The 19307-nt window shown below is 47.1% G+C and overlaps 1 protein-coding gene across 8 annotated transcripts in view; it reads right to left on the bottom strand.

Annotated features, from left to right (window-relative positions):
- Positions 1 to 19307, bottom strand: part of fynb (FYN proto-oncogene, Src family tyrosine kinase b) — a 59315-nt gene that overhangs the window by 23857 nt on the left and 16151 nt on the right. For 7 of the 8 annotated variants that reach the window (XM_087169679.1, XM_023430499.2, XM_023430501.2 and 4 more), the window contains one exon: positions 772 to 1028. In XM_087169679.1, coding sequence (XP_087025805.1) covers positions 772 to 1018 — 247 coding nt within the window. In that variant the 5' untranslated portion in view covers positions 1019 to 1028. Of the gene's footprint in view, positions 1 to 771; positions 1029 to 16931; positions 16952 to 19307 lie in introns of those variants that run through there. The other variant, XM_087169678.1, reaches the window with a different exon arrangement.

Genomic DNA, 19307 nt, shown 5'->3' with positions numbered 1-19307 from the left:
GGGTGGGGGGGTGGTGAACAGGAGTGAGGCTGTGAGGCGAGGACTGTCAGGATTTCGGGATGCCATGGGAAGTCTTTAACAACTCGAACAATGTTTGAGCTTTTGCATACGGAGGTGTTTGTGTGTGTGTGTGTGTGTGTGTAGGCGGCTGCGAGCGAGTGAACACAACACAGTGTGTGTGTGTGTGTGTGTGTGTGGGAATGAACAGAACAGACGTGACCTTTAAACTTCAGTTTATCCGTCTCTCTTCCGTCAAACGACTGAGGCTCATTTCTCCGAGAAGCGCCCATCACATTATTTCCTCTCTTGATGTCACTTCTCCTTTGTACAATAACTTCCGTCTCTCGTTTACTTCACTTGTGAAGAGTCTTTTAAGATCAGGGTGGTTTCACTGAGAGAGACGCTCTGCTCAGCTGGTACAGGACAGTACAGCGATCATCTTTACTTATTTTTATTGACATTTTATGTTCATATTTCATCTTTATCTTTTTATCTTTATAATCTTATTCTCTGTTCTTTGCTGTTGCATCTCCATCCTTGGAGATCAATAAAATGTTCTGACTCTGATGAACGTGAGAAATATGATCGACACTGATGTTACCATAGAGTTCAATGATGAATTAAATTAAAAACGAGTGATTGGAATAAAAACAGTAACGATGTGTTGAAGGGAGAATCTCTATTAACTAAGAATAACCTTGATTGTATGAGACTCATTAACACTCAGGATCATGTTTCATATTTTATATCTGTGAACATCGCGTCTCTTACCCGTCCCGCCACGAGTCCTCAGAGTTCCAGTGTGAGAGGAAGTGCTGACTCCCCCGAAGACGGTCATCCCCTGTCCGACGGGGGCGTGGAAGTTGTTGTAGTTGGGGATGGCGGTGACCCCGAAATTGGGGTAGTGCTGCGGCGTGGGGTCGGCCCCATAGCGGTATCCGGCTCCCTGGGAGATGCTGGTATCTCGGTCGTCTGTGAGTTTGGTTGCTTCCTTATCCTTGCATTGCACACAGCCCATTATCTATAATCTGAGAGAAGGGAAAGAAAAAACAGGCGGTTGGTTCGGATGAAACTGGACCTGTGAGATAAAATGGTGAGGAAGTGTTTCGAAAAATCACATTAAATTACTAGAATCAACTCCTCGTGGTCGTATCCCTTCCGCCACTCAGACTGGTTTCAGGTTACACCCCTGTTTATCCAGTCAGATAAAATATGAACCATTTGTGTGAAATTTTGTAAAGTCACCGTGACCTTTGACCTTTGAAGTGTAATCTGTTCATCCTTGAGTCCAAGTGAACGTTTGTGCCAAATTTGAAGAGATTTTCTTGAGGAGTTCTGGAGATGTTGCATTCACAAGGCCAAAATCATGTTTTGTGAGGTCACAGTGACCTTGACCTTTGACCTTTAGTCACCGAAATATAATTAGTTCATCCTTTGATGCAGGACAATGCCAAATTTGGAGAAAGTCCTTCGAGGCGTTACAGAGAAATCACATTCATAAGGCCAAAATCGTGTTTTGTGAGGTCACAGTGACCTTGACCTTTGACCTTTAGTCACCGAAATATAATCAGTTCATCCTTTGATGCAGGACAATGTTTGTGCCAAATTTGGAGAAAGTTGCAGAGAAATCACATTCATAAGGCCAAAAACGCATTTTATGAGGTCACCGTGACCTTGACCTTTGACCATCAAAGTGTAATGAGTTCATCCTTGAGTCCTAGTGAACGTTTGTGCCAAATCTGAAGAAGCTCCGTCGAGGTGTTACGCAGCAACAAGAAATAAAAACACACACAGGCCTGAAGCGCCTGGATGCAAACAGTGATTTGAGCTCAGCGACTATCAGCTCGACCGGTGGATCGATGAGACGACACGCGGCGTCTGGAAGAAGAACGAGCGCTCGCCTGCACAGCTCGCCGAGCGGAAGTGAACTCATCACTCTGTTTGAGGTTTCCACTTCACACTGCTCTCTCCACAGACGACGCTCTTCCACTGATTAGCACTCTGGTCTGGGAGGCAGGGACCTTTTTCTTTTATAGCCTGACACGCAGCTCGGTCTCTGGATGACTCATACAAACAGTGTGGCTCTTTCACGGTCAGGAGGAATAACGGCGGGGGGGGGGGGGGGGGGGGGCAGGACGTGGAGGCGCCGCGCTGTGCTGTCAGCACTGCCGTGTTGATCTTAATGGAGAGTGGTGGGAGGACGACTGGACGCCGGCGTTACGGTGGAAGTCGACCTGAGCTGCCGGAGGTGAGACTCTTCACCTGCCCTCCCCATGTTGGATGTTATCAAAGCGTTCAGCTCTGGTCTTCCACCCTGCGGCTTGCACTTCTACCATTTCACATCATTGTCTTTATGTAAAAAGTTACACTCCTGGATGTTGCTAAACTGAAACCTTCTACTGAAGAGGTTGAAAATAAGTTGAAAATACAGTTACAACACACAACCCTAACTTTCTCCAAACCAAACAATGAGCACCTTTTATTTTAAAGCTCCTCCAGTGTAAAGGTCTGTGTCCATGTGTAGTGTGATTATAGATCAGCTCTAGCTTCTATATTAATACTGTGAAAGTATCAAAGCCTCAGTCCACAGAGAAATGCACACAGCCTGTATTCAGAAACTGAGCCTTAAAACCAGCCGTCAGGACTTCTGGAACTTTGTGATGTCACAACAAAGCAGTCACCAAGCCCCGCCCACCTGGACCCACCATCCAAACCTTGCAGGATTTGGTTTTACCTTTACAGTGTTTTACCTGAAATCTGCCATATTTTTTTAATTAGATCACTCAGAAAACAGTCAGCCAATCAGAAGAGAGGCTCAGAGCCTGCTTTGCTGATTTGCACTTAAATCTGAACTTGTGTTGAGTTTGACTAAAATGGATTTGATGCACTAACATCAGAACCACTGTTTAATCTAAACAGCCTCGATTTCACAGCAACAGACAACTCTGTTTGTCATTTATCATCATGTTTACACTGAGACGAGTATTTAACACACGAGAGAGAACTTCATATTTGAATCAAGTAAACTCGTCTTTATCTATGAAATAGAAAGAAGAAACTGGATTTGGGTGTTCATCATTTACCTCAGTGTTTACTGGGCTTGGACTTTTTTAATCACTGTCTTTAATGTGTATGATTGTTTGGCCTTCTGCTCAGTGTCATTCAGGTTTTTACTATTACTATAAACCTCTTTGGGGATTAGTATTAGTATTTAGCATTTATTATCGCACCAGAAATCACCCAATCACTACGACCAACAAGTGTTACAAAATACTTTTATTTTGTAATAACTAAACCATTGTATGTGAGCGAGCCAGGACTGTATCCACTGTTGACGTGAAGATAAGCCATGTTGAAGAAAAGGAAGGGATGTTTGTGTTTGTGAATAATATACAGACAGCTCCAGACTACAGACGTGAGACAAAACATCTTGAAATACTTGCTGAATGGTTTGTTTATGACTAAACTAGCACGGTCTTCCCCTCAGCAAAATTAAAAGCTGAATTTAAAAAAAATAAAAAAATAAATAAAAAGAAAAGACAGGAGCCACAGCGCAGCGGGGCGCCACATTACCCTCAGACAAGTTAGCGCTCTCCCAGAGGAATTAATGTCATCTAATTGTTTCTCTGCAAAACAAGGATGAAAATAACTGCGTGGTTTATCAGCGCAGACACAACAGGCGATTGATCCAGGCTCGCTCTGTCATCCAATGTGTCACTGGAGAATATATTTCACTGCCACTGCTCCTTCTGTCTCTCCCCCTGCTTCCCTTTCATCTGACTGCAGAGAGGAGCAGGGGGGGGGGGGTAATGAAGGAGGAGGAGCGTGGGCTCCCCCCCCCCGCCACTTCTCAGGAGCGGGAATAAACAAGAGGAGGATCATGGGAAGAAGGAGCCTCACTCTTCCATCAATCACCAACCAGTGTAATGACAAGCTGCTGGAGACTGGAGGAAGATGAGAGACTGTAACCGACTCCCGGAGGATGACTCCCCGTGGTTTCCATGACGACGTGACCTCTCCTCAGGCCGAAGTCTGAGGTTCACAGGTCTGTTTCCATTTTGACTCCGGTTTCCTTACATTTACATTTCCTGTTTTGTACGTCGTGAAGAACGTCAGCACCAACACTTCATATCGTAACGTGTCACTACCCATAACACTGTATATAAGGCAGTTTATTAATGTATTCATACCTTTGTTGTTCTATCCAGTTTAATATAATACAGGTGGGTACAGGTAAGTACTCTCATCTTACCTCTGATTGCTCCTGTAACCAAAGAAAAAGAAGGAATGGCCACTACAGGAGCCACAGCCTTTAACTTTTCTCTATTCTTTCAATAGAAATGTTAAATTAAAAGCAGTGTGGTCTTTAACCTTGTGGTCTTGTTGATAGATCGCAGCTTTCACGACGTGATCAAGTGCTGCCCTCTTGTCTGGGTCTCCGGTCTTTCGTTAATGCCGGCGAGGCCACGGAGAGAAAAAAAACAAAAACCCCTTCCTCTTCCAATTAAGCGAAGCAGCTCCGGACCGACTGACACGCCGTGACGCTCTCTTTCAACATAATTACAGACTGATCTGTCAGATGGGACGCTGGTGCAGACAGAGGCCGCGGCGCCCGTCAGTGCAATCAGAGGTTGTCACAGGAGGTGGAGGAGAGAAATCCGACCGTATTATTTGTGTGTGTGTGTTTTTTGTCTCTGTGCCGAGGACTGGGACTTTTAAACTGAAAGTCATGTCTCTTCCTGTTTGGCTCTCTGAGGTGTTTCCTTTAAATTTGCCTCGTGTTTTATGATAATAATTAAAGTAGAAGCGAGAGTCTGTGTCTCTCTAGGACTCTGATGTGTCAGCGGGTTCAGGAAGAGCGCAAAAATCACCTCCGTGCCGCTTGTAATCAGCTCTGTTCGACCCGTGTCAACAACCTGGCATCAAACCCGGGGGGGGGGGGGCGCGAAATGGCCGACTCACATATGCAGCAGCGGTGCAGCTGAACACGCCGTGACGACGTGCTGTCAACTGGTGCCTGTAATCCTGTGTGACAGGACACGGAGCAGGCAGGGGGCCAGGCGGCGGCGGCGGCAGCAGCAACAGCAGCAGCAGCAGCGATGCTACGCTCAGTGCAAGACTGCAGAGCATCTCTAATCGCATGTGCTCACAGCAGCAGCCAGCTCCGACTGAAACCACAAACCCCGCTCTGCATCCTGACTCTTTACATAACCCCTGACTGGCAGAGGCGGACTGGGTCGGCTTTTGGAAGGGAAACAAGTGTATTGATTCCCTCCGAGCTGCGATGAAAGCTGCTCCGATGCAGCTGTTGAATGATAATCTCTGGAGGGAAGGATGGCGACGGACAGAACGAGGCTTCTTTCAGGGAGAGAGACGGTTTAACTTCACACAGCTGATCACACGGAGCTGGACGTCCCATAGAGACACACACACACGGAGTCTCTCTCACCGCTGTGATGCGTGCAGCACTGTGGACGCCCTGCGATCGCCCTGACTCACATCACACATCAGTCAGTGACGCCTGCGTCTCCAGGCGGAAACACTGAAGAGGAAGGTTATTACCTCATAACATTACAGACCAATGAGTCAGAATCATCTGTAAGTTCGTTAGACTTTCTGTACATTATACCTTGAGAGTGACGCTGCTGCCTGGAAGATGAAATTCATTAATAATAATATAATATAATATAAATAATGTAAATAAAAACTATAATTTTGTAATATTGTGATCACTGACATTTTGGATAATGTCCAGGAATGCATGAATCAAAAGGAAAAGTTTTACTATAGAATAAGAGAAAGGATTATGAATGTGATCAGATATTCAGACATTTGTTTTCAATACTCGGTGGATGTGATCGGTTTGATAAAAGACGTTGGCAAATAAAAGACCAAAAAGAGTCTTAACGAAGTGTCAGTGTCTGTGGGTATAATAAGTATAATAAGTCTGCAATAACACATTGTGTAATTCAGTTACGTTGTTCTTCTCATCAGCTGTAATCAATCAAACAATTGTTTAAGAGTCAGATTAGTGAAATCCCGTTAAACGATGATTTACTGCTCCGGCTCCTTCCTCCTCAGCCGGGTGCGGGGAGAGTTAGGGCCGACGTCGTCACTGACTGTTCCCTCTCTCTTTGAACTGAAGACTCTTTCATCTCTTCACCCCCCCCCCTCCTTTCCACGCAGCCCCTCTCTGCTGATTAATTATTCCTCCTTCGCAGAGAAAGCCGGCACCTGCTTGCTGCTGGGGCTGTTTTGCTGCGTACTCCCCCGGTTTCTCTCGCTCCTCAGCGGGAAACAGCTCGAGAGGCAAATAAAAGTGACAACCACAAAAACGCGAGGCGCGCCGGATCACTTCCTTAAGACTTCCTGTAACATCTCCACATCGGGCGCCGAGAATTATTTTTTACTTCTGTCAAAAATAAAAAAAAAGCAGCGAACACACGACAACTTCCCTCATGATTCATATAAAAAAACCCACCTCCTCCCACGTTCCAGCCACTTTCAACTTGAAATGAATGAACCTTCAGGGAAACACCGCGTGGACAAAATTCATTAGGTTCTTTAATTGGAGCCGAAGACCTGAAGGACCTGAAGGTGTAAAGGCCGTGATTTAAAAGGATGGAAGGTGCTGCATGTCTGCAAAAAGACAGAGGGCATAAACAAAAAGGTGTCCGCCCGGAGCCACGCCCCTTATACACGTGTCTGCGTTTGCATTCGATGGGGAGGGGGTTCATTAAAAGCCCCCAGGGAAAGCTCTTTCCATCCCTTTAGTCATGGCAGGGCTGAAGTGGTGGAAGAGTGTCTGTCTGAATGAAAACACCTCCAGCAGAGAGGAAGCAGGGCGGGTGCCGGGTGGAGAGGCTGATTGTGGGAGCGTAGTATATCCTGCACAAAGACACATGTTATATACTACAGCTGTTTGGCATTTTAGACCTTCGCTGCTGGACACGGATCCACTTCACCTCTTTACCTGGCAGGTGCAGTAAAGAGAGCGTCGAGTCCCTGAAACCCAACAATTAGTTTTAGCATTTTTCATTTTAGCGCTTCCCCGTCCCCTCGTCCCGTCGTCTGTGTGTTTTTGGTTTGATGAATGAAATGACAAGTTTTACTCTACGACATAAAATCAGCCAGTAAAAGCTTTTACGTCTCGGTTGCTCACGAGCGTCTAAATGAGACTCAGAGGTTGAACATGAGAGAGTGACGCTAGCATCCGGGTTGTGCATCGGTCTGGCCTACAGAGGATTTCCACTGCCCACTGCTTCCTGTTGCCTAGCAACTTTAACAACACATAACTTTCTTTTACTCTTGTTTTAAGGCTCTTTGTTTTAACAGTTGTATCGTTGGCTGTTGAACTGAGCTGAAAGCCAATGTTTACACTCAGACGTGCGATCCTCGTATTGTATTTTTAATTCCAGGCGAGTTGTGCCACCAATGATCCACCTGTTGGTGCGTTCACTGCCCAGGAAAAGAATTCGAAGGAGCCTTTGAAACGGGACAGTCGGGTCACGCCGATGTGACACAATCGGTTCTCAAACGCAGCCTTTTGAGGGTTGGTGCCCCTGAATTGTGACACAACTATTATGTCAGTGACGCTGCCACACAACACGAAACAACTGCAGGCCACAGATAAGCTGCTGCAGTTCTGGCTCCGTCACACCAGTATTTTTATTTTTAATGGCAACGTCTGATTTCATCAACAGAACATTTGCTAATTCATGCCGGCGTCGTGCCGTAAACTGTCTGAACAGCGGTGACCTTTAAAGGGAACAGAGAGATGCTATCATGGCAGCCGCGTGGCGCCGCCCACAAGCTGACAGCACCACCTATTTCTACTGCTCCTACGTCTGCGACGATCCTCTCCCTGTTGGGAGTGCAAAAAACAAACACGCCGTTTCTCACCCTGCCGTAGCACAGTCAACACATCGGGAAAGTAATTATTCACTTTACACCGACCTCGTGCTGCACCGAGGAAATGGTGAACACCGAGGTAGACGGAGAGAGAGAGGGAGGCTGATAGAGAGGAGGGAAAGGAGGTGACAGGGAGGGAGGGAGGAAAGGAGGTGGGGGACAGACACTTGACAAAGGGAGCAGGGGCTAATGACGGGCTCTCACAGGCTACGCCCACGTCGCAGCCTCCTCGCTGCACTCCCAGCATGCCGCCCTGCCAGTGTCATGAAGCAGAGGGAGGGAGGAAGCCTGTTCCCAGTCAAGGCCGTCCACAGACAGACAGATGGAGGGATGAACAAACCAGCGCCACAGTAACACAAGAATTAGACACTTTTTCCAAACATTTTGTTTCCTGCACCAAATCAGTCACAAACCAAACCAGTCATGAACTGCTTCTTCAGGTCATGAGACAAAAATGTGCTCAATACCAAACACAAAAACGTATTCAATACGCAGATTAAAGCAGATTCAAAACGAGTATATGATGAGTCACAATTTCAAACGACAGTACAGAGAAACAACAGATACGTGTTGTAAATGTTACAGTCACTGCTCTGAACGTAAACATCATGTCTATAAAAAGTGTCTATAATCATGTCAGACTCAGCACATGTTTATACGAGCCGTATAGTTTTTTTGCTGTGAGACAAAAAGATGACTGAGGGTAACCCTGCTGGCTTCACAGCGCGGGGTCACCGAGGTCAGCTGGCACATCACAGAGGAAACGCTGCCGACATGACACGGCTGCCGCGGCAGCTGTGATCCCGGCCTCCCTAAACACTCGGCCATGCCGGCTTAACCATAATAAGAGAGAGCAGCCTCCCTTTTCTTAGGAACCGGGCGAGCAAAAGGAAAACACACACAGCTGACCAGGGACAGTTACCGAGGGGGGAACGTGGGCAGGGCTATTTTTAGTCGGCCTGAAAACTGACAACAGCTCTGTTACAACTGTAAATGATTCATGACCTCGGGACGATGTGAGTAAGGCAGGAAACGTTCGAAAAAGTGGAAATAAAGTTAAAACGAAAACAAATCTTTTCTTTTTTTTTTTTTCTTGTTTTTTTTCTCCAGTGCCAGAATACTGCAAAAACAGACTTCACCATACCTGAGCAGCTGCCACCAGCTTCCCTAAAGTCAACATTCGAGAGTTAAGCGCTCCATTTTGGCCTCGAGAAAGCATTCCTGCGACTCGAGGCCCGGCGCCTGCGACGTGCGGTTTTCAGTTTGTTTCAGAGAGGCTGGGCGCAGGCAGAGCGCTCACAGCAAGCGTCCCTGCAGGAGGTCGGCCCGAGGATGCTGCAACCGCCGCCATTAAAAATCACTGAATTCATCCCCCCTGAACTTATCGCTTCCAGCGTGAGCTCCTCCGATGGTGATGAAGGACACGGCCAAAAAGCTGCACCGTAAACACTTTATTTATGATTATTTTTTAAATAATACAGACCCGACCCGTCCCCCTGCTGCACGCCTCGCCGTGTCTGTGCTTCTGCTGCGGCGAGCGAGAGGCCACACGCTTGTCTACATCTCTTCCTGCTGGCTGAGTGCAGATCACAACAACACAGGCCTCAACCACGTCTGCTCCCATGATCCTCTCTGCTCCGTCTCTCTCTCTCTCGCCGCAGGAGAAGGACCCCAGCCTCTGTCCTCCCTGCTCCTGTCAGTCAGATTCCAGCTGGGCGGGGCCAGCGGTGACACCATTGTGTCAGGGCGGCTCAGTGTCAGCGGCAGCAGCGCTGCTAGGAGCTGGAGGAGGATGACGGCAGATACCTGACGGATCCTCTGAGGTGAAGAAAGCAGGGAGCCATGTTTCCCTTCGTGACACTGTTCTGCTTTGGATAGCGATTAGCTCGGCTGTTAGCCGACCACGCTCTTTCTCGGCGAAACTACCAGGATGACTGGAGTGCGGCTGTTCAGGTTGGAGGAGCGGTTGGGTGAAAGCTATAGCTGCCTAAACAATCAGTCGATCAATCGATTGGTTGATCAACAGGAAACGAACTAGTGACAGATTTTGCAACAAAGAAATGAAATGTTTGGTGTCGGAGCGAGGAGAGTCACTGGGATCCGACACCGCGAAGACCGACGACCTGCACCTGTAGTGAGGGCTGCAAAACACTGTCAGGAGTATTGATCCGCTGAAGACCCTCAGGACAAAATGCACCAGCAGTTTTTGTTCAATGTGTTTTTATATAAAACTCATCACAGCGATCAAAGGTTTACAGTGAGTAATTCTTTCACTTCATTCAGCAGCTGTTTCCTGACGGGCTGCAGTCACCAAACTGAAATTCACCTGTTTCCTGTTTCCCTCGTGATAGGAGAATAAATCATCTAAATGATGTTCGGATGAGAAGTACTAGGAAATACTAAAAGTGGATGATAGGAAAGTGAGAAATGTCTTACTCAGCTTGGAACGAGGGTTGCATCACGATCACTGCGGCTAAAAGAAATCACGATAACGATATAATCGCGATATCTAGAGAAGACTTTGGGCAAATGAATTCGATTGCTAAGCTAACATGATGCTAGTTAACATTAGCTATGACAATCTGCTGCTTGATAACCTTAAAATATTGATGTAATGAGTTTAGAGGAGGGATTCAGACTGTTTACTATCAGTCAGACTCACTGAGGGTTCAGCTCTGCCTTCCCCTCTCTCCCTTGTGTTTCCACCGACTTCCTCTTAGAGGAGTTTCCTGTTTGTCCCTCTCTCTGTTTGTGTTTGTGTGTGTGTGTGTGTGTGTGTGTGTGTGGATGTGTGGATGTGCTGGGTGTGGCTTCCTGGTCCCCTGCTCCCGCCAATTCCCTCTGTACGCACCTGAACCTGATCAGCTTGCTGCCGCAGTATATACACCCCCCAGCTCTTCACTCGATGTGTCTTTGGATGCTGACTAACTCCTGTTTGCCTCAGCTTCACCTCTGCCTCGTCTCCAGCACCTGTACGCACCACCTGCACCACCTGCACCACCTGCACCGCCGCCTCCCACCACCCCGGCCTGGTCCACCTCTCTGCCGCCTGTCCTGCCCAATTGCCTCTTCATCATCTAAAATCAACTGTCCCTGTGTTTGATTTCTGTATTTGTGGCCAAAACAAAAACTTTATTGAACACAACATAATTTACTTTCTATGATGGAGTTTTAGGGCCACAAAAAAAAAATCTGAAATTCTGATAATAACATCGTAATATTCTGACTTTTTTCTTTAATATGATTTTATTCTCAAAATGATCCAAATACTCCGTCGTAACAACCTTTCCGTTATTTTTCAACTGTTTACCAGACAACACAGTGACACAAGGAACTTACAACTTTTTGTCTGTTGCTAAAAAATATGTTTTTTTTTTTTTTTTTACATTTTATAGACTAATCTATTATAACAGACACAATATTTTGGTGCTTATTCTTGTCACAGCGCTTTAAAGCTATCTGGGTCAATATGTGCAGGCGACTTCCCAATACATCTTATACGTCCTTTTTTTTTTACAGCAAGGTAATAAAAGTCCCAGATGCTCTGTGGATTATTTGCTTCCTCTGGTCTGGCTCTGTTTTATTGGAACAAGAAGAAAGGAGCAGAAAGTAAAAGGAGAGGGCCTGCGACCCTTCATTAAATGGCCTACAAGGTTACAAACATGTCAGCCAGAGGTGCAGGATGGAGTGAGCTGCTTGATGTGAGCCCTGCGGACGTGTGCTGACAGCTGACCTTCTGTTAATAATGCAGCTGTGGCCACGACTTGACCTGGCAGCCCCCACACTCTCTCTCTCTCTCTCTCTCTCTCTCTCTCTCTCTCTCTCTCTCTCTCTCTCTCTCTCTCTCCTTTTGGGCTTCGGATGAATCAACACCAACACACAAGATGCTGCCTCTTCTCTCCTCACTCAAATATTCATCTGCTCCCTCCGAGGAAACCATCAATTATCTTTGCATTTCGCTGCTTTTTGCCTCCGCGCTACGAGTCAGGAAAGCTTCCACTTTAAATTCACTTTTTCAAATTTAGTTGCATGTGTGATTTTCTCATTCACAGCAAATGCAACGAGTGTAGAAACGATCTCTGTTTTAGTACATCGAGTAAACAAGTGGATTATATTAATGCCGTGGCTCCTCTGGTTTGTCTCCAGCGGACACTCGTCACAACAGAGACAGACACACCAGTGACTGAAGGGAAACAATGACCTGTAATGAACACGATGACAAGTAAACACACACTATTGTGAATTCTCTCAACGACAATCCGTCCAAGCAGCATTTAAAACATGTCCGTGTGTGAATGTGTGGTTCATCAGTCGACTGAGCGTCTCTCACTGACACGGCACGACGAAGGAAAAGACGACCTACTGTACGGCCCAGTTAACGTGGCGTCAAAGCCTCTCTCTCAGCAGCAGAAGAAGTGGCTGATACCGAGTGTCACCCTCACAACACGCGCTCAAAACCCACCACTGAAACAGACCCGCGTCTCAGAGCTGTCACATGACCTGCCACATGTATGTGCTGGAAACAGACACGCGGACTTTAACATCCACTGATGCTTCTGCTGCACAAACAAACAGAAATGTCACATCTCCTCCCTGTTCTCTACAGTTTTATCCATCATCTGTGGTTTGACCCTCTCTTTTGATTAAACCACCTCGTCGTCTTCTTCTTCTGCGCCGGTTTAACGTAGCGCCGCCACAACTACTAATATTTGCATTATGTGAGTGATTGGAAACGTTCATTGATCTGCATTTTCCTTTACAGATTATCTGGAAAGTTATCCAGCTATCAGAGATGTCATGATGTCGTCCTGATGCTCGGATCTTTTGCGCCGTGCAGACATTTGATATCTCCCTGAAACACCGTCACCTGTTCCCATTGAAACTCTTCTCTGTTACATTAAAGAAGTACAAAGTTTTGAGCCGAGTTTGGCTCCAGGTGCCGTGGAAACGATTCTCTGTGAAGCGAGAGGTGCGCTGCACGTCCTTCGGGAGGTTTAATACTCACGGAGATCTGGATATAATTCACAGTTCCCTCGATGTTCGGATCGTACGACATTTGACTGTGAGCCAGAGAAAGACAAATGACTGTACTGATCAACAGTTTAAGTGTCACCTTTCAACTTACGGTGATGAATGAAATACAGCGGAAAGCCCGAGTGTCAAGACATCCTCCGATTACTGAGGCTGCTGATTGTGCGCTCCACAGGAAACAGGAGGAAATGAACCTTTGTTAGAACACGTCGCTGCAATTCCTGCAGCTCCTCGACACTCGGGGCGGCGGAGTCAGAGTATTCTGCATTCAGACATCATCATATCAGAAAATAAACTGCACGGACGGCGAGGAGCGTATCCAAACACCGACGCCGGTAGAAGCAACTTCCTACTGGAGCCATCCACGTTAAATACACGCGGTCTTTCACCGAAGATGGCACGTTTACAAGCACGGATAGAAAAGACCACAGACTGCGACCTCAGTTTGACAATAACAGACAACTAACTAACTGAAGATAAACCAAAGGCCAGAACCGCCTCCTCCTGGTCGTCTGCCTCCGCCACTCAGACTAGTTCCTGGTTACATCCCTGTTTATCCAGAGTCATTTAAAATATGAACCATTTGTGTGAAATTTTGTCAAAAGCTATGGGCAAAAGTGTTTTGTGAGGTCACAAACACCTTGACCTTTGACCTCCAAAGTCTAATCAGTTCATCTTTGAGTCCAGGTGAACGTTTGTGCCACACATGAGGAAGTTCCCTCGAGGCGTTACTGAGATACCGCGTTCACAAAGGCCAAAGCTGCGTTTAGTGACATCACACCGACCTTGACCTTTGACCCTTTAGCCGCCAAAATCTAACCGGTTCATCCTCGAGTCCGAGTGAACATTCGTGCCAAATATGAAGAAGTTCCGTCGAGGCGTTACGGACATATCGTGTCCACGGGAAACGGGACGGTCGGACAACCATGAGGACAATATGGCGGCGGCGGCATAGAAAACAAAAGCTGTGTAACTGAGCGGTTCAGCTCGTGGGTGCAGCTCCTGCCTGCTGGTGTGCAGGTGTGAAGACGGTGCAACACTCTGAGTGAATCCCCTCATCGCTGCGACTGTCTACAGGATGTGGCTAAAAGCCTCAAATACACCTTGAAGTTGTGTTAAGTTTCCATTCACTTCTCTGAGCACAATGTCGTCGGACAGCTGTGTAATAACATGGCTCAGCCCCAAAACGCTGAAAATAACCCCCCCCCCCTTCCATTCGCAGGAAGGCAGATCTGCTGATGAAGTGACTTACAGCCGAGTCGATCGTTCACTCTATAAATAGAGCGAAGATGCTTCTGTGTCCTGCTGCTCTCTGCCTTTCGTCCTCACAGTTTCCCTACGAATGACTCGGCCGACCTGGAGTCAAACAAGGCCGCACGGCTCTGACTCTGACTCACGCTGCCCCCCCCCCCCCAACAGCCTTGTACAACCCAGCAGCCACATGCGTTCTTCATGGCCTGAAACTTCCCCGACCCTGCAGGTGAAAAGAAGGAACTGCACTGTCTTTCACAGTGACCTAAAATCTCTGGTGGCGTTTTCACACACTGACACGACCAGGAGCAAAAATCAAACCATGCAGATTTGTTTTCTGAACTCACAGACGGTGCGTTTACTGTAATAACCACCAACTCATTTTTTCAACCCACTTCTTAAAGCGGTTAAAGTTTTCTCTGCTGCTGAACGTGGTCGAAGATCCTCTATGACAGAAGATGACACATTACAAGCAGCGCCAGTGGTTTAGAAATGGTACGCACTTCCTGTCTCAACCCAGCTCAATCATAATGATGATAAGTTTTATTATGCAAAGAAATACAAGTTTAATTTCAGTTTTAACTTTTAATTCACGGTTTCCCGAAGCAGATGTTTTCCAGATGAAGTGAACAGCCGCTAATGCTAACGTTAGCTATGAAGCAGCAGCAAAACTTAGTTATTTCTGACAGACTTGTGCATCTTTATACACAAACTGCTTTAACGCCATTTTTTCCTCACTCTCTTTTAAGGAAGTGCTGCACACATTAAAATGGTATCAGAGCGTGTAGTGAAGTGTGTGTGTGTGTGTGTGTGTGTGTGTGTGTGTGTGTGTGTGTGTGTGAGAAGGACAGCAGATAAACCTCAGAGGGTGACATCACACGTGCCCTTCAGAAAGCAGGATTTACCTCCTAAGCAGATGAGGCACGGTTGCCCATCGCCGACCCGACGCAGCGATCTGTCTCTATAGCCCCGTTGCTAGGTTACCACATTCCCGAGCACAGTGAGGGTGTGTGGGTCCTTGCTCTGCTGGCAGAGTCTGGGGGAGTTTGTAAATGACGCGGTGGCCGTGATGATTTAAGAGGCTGTGAGTGACGGAAGACGAGGAGACACGACTGCTTCAAATATTTATCTCTCGTCTCTGCGAGTGTGTGTGAGTGTGTGTGTGAGTGTGTGTGTGCGTGACTCAGTGACCCTCTGACTCGCCTCCGAGGAGACGACGTGATCCAGCTGTGACTCCCGTGTGCAGCCGCCGGACTCGGCGCAGCACGTCGCTGCACACAGAGCAGCGGCGGCGTCTAGACAGCACCCAGACTCAGAAACGCCCCCGCTGCTCAGCACCTCCAAAGAGGATTGTGTTCCAGCGGGGGATAATCTTAAAGGCTCATCATTCTTTGTCTTCAAATGGTTTGTATGGATGATATGGATGGGTAACACACACACACACACACACACACACACACGCACACACACACAGACTGAACTGCAAGAACACCAATATCACAAACTGAAAACTGCGACTTCAAATTAAAAACATTAAAAAACTATTTATCACCGACGCGAACAAAGAAAATCACAAACAAACCGGCACATGTGTCCGTGGGCCTGGATGATAAATCGATATTAAATGTTATCGCTTTGCCAAATTCTGCTGTCAAACTAATTGTAATAAAAAAACAAATGAAATCAAAAGTTGTTTGTTTTATATTTTATATTTTATACAATTCGCTGGTAAAGAGGAAACTTTGGCCTGATGACGGCCGCGAGAGAAAAGGTCAGGGGTCACCGCACATTCGCACCAGTAAGAATTATCCTCTGGAGGCCATGAATATAACGTAGTCGCTGGAACATCCTGCTGAGAGTGTAACGAGCCCAGAATCCATCAGTGGGAACAACTGACCACTGGGGGGGGGGGGGGGGGGCTTCCTGTGTGTGATTGATTGACCGTCAATCACGGTTCAATCATGTGAAGCCATGTGAAAAGCAACGCGGCCTGTCAGTCTCGCTCTCTCCTCCTCTGACGTCACGCACAACCGGCCCCAGTTAAAACATCTATAAATAGGTTTATATATCAAACGCAGATCCTCCAACACTATTGATCAGTGTGTGAATCTGGACCCTGGTTTCCATCTCTTGGCCATCAAAGTTACTCTTTAAAAATCAATGCTCTCTCCGTCTGACGGAGGCTTTTTCTCCGGTGTAACTTTAGACACTGGCGCTCGTGTTCATCCTCCGCCTCTCAAACAGCAGTAACATCATACGAGGGAGTCGGGCCTGATGCAATTTACCCCCCGTTGTGTTCCTCTGTTTGTATTTAGGCCGCAGCACAACGCAGCAGGTGATCAATCAGCTGATAACGGTGCGACGGACCGCCGCCACAGAGTCAGTCTACTGCGTTAAATATAAATACATTCATTTTCATAAATGTGTTGTGGTTTCCTGCTGTGCTGCGCCACGGCAACACAACTTTTGTACAGAGTTAAGTCTTGAAATTAAAGTTATAATTTGTCATTTTTCCACATTAAAGCGTCTAAAAACAACAAACTTCATGTTTCTACATGTTGTTGAATTGTGTTCTTACATTATCCCCCGGAGAAACGGTAACGGTGCGTCTCATTGGTCGCCTGTCAGTGACATCATACTCCTGACTGACTGACACTATCTCAGCTCTTTGATGCGTAAGTGGAAGGTAATGAAAGGTAAGAGTGAGTTTACCGATTCCTCACAAAACGGTTACACACCTGGGACACACCTGGGACACTGGTGGAAAGAGAGTGTGGATTTAGTGAAGTTAGTTCTACCCACAACTCTGACTTGAATTAACGAGTGTCTGGCGTTCATTTAAATACATCGTATATTATTTACTGAAAAGATCTCTACAGGTCTAACGTCAGTTTACAGTGTAAATAGTGCTTCTCCAGTCTTAACGACCAATCACGTCGCTTTACACTGGAAGCCACGTTCACCCCATTCACTCACATTCACACGGCGCTTTTCAACCATTCACAGACTCTCACACACCAGGAAACAGGAGGAGGCGGGAATCAAACCGCCGACGCTGTGTGTTCCTGCTCGCTCTCAGGTCGAGGAGGAAACAACCGTGCTGCTTTCAGAGAAGTGTTAAAGCTCAACCTGAAACGATTTAGGAGGAAGTCACCGTGTGTGCTAACAGACAGACAGGATGAGGCTCCAACCTCCTCCTCCTCCTCCTCCTCCTCATCCTCCCATCAGCGGCTGTAAATCAGCTGAGCAGCGGGCCTCTCCCAGCAGTCAAAACACAGAGGTTAAAGTAGCACTAATTCCTGTGAGGATGCTCATTAAGCCGCTGGCTTAGTCCCTGGGGACCCAAGGCCGACATATGGCCACAGCCCAACGCCCCCCCCACCCCCCCTCCATTATAATTAAAACCACGTCGCCGCTAAACCTCCAACATGTGGAGCGCTGATGGAAACTGCAGCCAGTTATTGACAGTCCAGACTGCCCCGAGCAGAGGAAGCCAGGGCAACATCCGAAGCGCTGGCACCATTTAACAGCACCGAGCCACATGACCACCTTCAGCCAGCGCACAAGTAAATAACACATAATGAGCTGGGGACGCTGGGAAGAATCAAAGTGCAGTCCATGTGGTGAATTCAGATAAACGAAGCTCTGTGAAGTGATTTCTACGCCCGATGGGATTTATGGGGTTTTCCCGCTCCGGAGGGTTTTCCTCTGCTGGATCGATGGCCTTCGTGCCTTCGTGGGTTGAGCTTAGGCTAATTTTAAAAAATAAAAAAAAGCACAAATGTTTTTGGAAGTGAGTTTTTCAGTGCGGCCACGGCCGAGTGAAAGACTCCATTGTCGGCCTCTGTGCAGCCGTGTCCATAATAAGCCCGTCCGAGTGTGAAGCCGTCACAGCTGCAGCGACAATGTACCTGTCACGGCTCTGAGCGGCCGGCCCGTAAGTCTACAGCTCGTCAATGAGCTGCTACAGCTGCTGTTGTTCCGGCCGCCTGACTCCCCACCTCTGCTTTTTTCAAACTGGCCAATTAAAATGTTAATTTTATTCTCCTTGGCCGTATGGCGGCCTCGACGTTTGGACCGCACGCACGTAGACAGGAAGCTCACCTAGCCTGGCGTTTCTGCAGTGGAGATTTACAGGAAAGATACAAGGGTGCAGTGACATGTGACCGGTGCTGGCCAGTAATCAATCAGTCATATTATTACTGCGAGTAGGGACTGACACCAGTTTGTTGCTCTTCTTGCAGATGTTAGTTGTCTGAAGTTCAAACTCTGACGGCTGAGAGACGAGGGCAGGAGACAGGAGCCTGCCTCCGTCAGCCACCAGGAAATGGACGTAGAAGTGACGGACTATTTGAGGTCGAGGTGGAAGAACAGAACTCCGACCATCCAGCTCACCAGCGGAGCGACAGTCTGATCAGAGAAGCTGCTGTTAATGATATAATCATTATTTCACTTCGGACCTTGGTTAATATATCAGGGCTTTAATAACAAAACAGGAAGCTATGAAATCACCCTAAATGTGTGATGTTTAATGTTCTGTAAAACCGTTAAATACTCCCTGCTTCTCTTATGAGAAAATACTTTAGTTAAAAATCTTCAGAGACTATTGTTTATAAAGAGGTTTGATTGTTGACGCCTGTTCCAATAGAGAAAGTAACTGATTACTCTTCCTGAGTAACTGGCCCGACGCTGCATGTGACAAGATAAAATTAAACAGCAAGAAAACGTTGCAGGAAGGAGAAGAAGTGTCCGAGACGTTCAGTGAGTAAAGAGTGAAGTCAGTCATTAGTGCTCTGCAGCAGATGTGTTGAAGGTGGGCGAGTCAGTAAAACAGGATGAGGTTATGGTATTGTACCATCTGCACAGTAGGCTCTCTCTCTCTCTCTCTCTCTCTCACACACACACACACACACACACACACACACACACACACACACACACATCCTGTAAACAGCAGAACAACAAGCTGCATCCAGCTCGCAGTCTGTGAACTTTAAACCAAGTTGCTTCCCCCCCGTCAAACAAACAAAGTAAATCAGCATCAACAGACAACACGCTGCATAAATATCCAGGTTCCAAACATCAGCCCCTCTGCACATGGGCTCCCCCCCCCC

Source organism: Seriola lalandi, unplaced genomic scaffold (assembly GCF_002814215.2).
Source record: "Seriola lalandi dorsalis isolate HSWRI2012SDOR001 ecotype SW California unplaced genomic scaffold, Sedor1 jcf7180002054906, whole genome shotgun sequence".
Lineage (NCBI taxonomy): Eukaryota > Metazoa > Chordata > Actinopteri > Carangiformes > Carangidae > Seriola > Seriola lalandi.
This window is presented reverse-complemented; position numbering and strand designations above follow the sequence as displayed.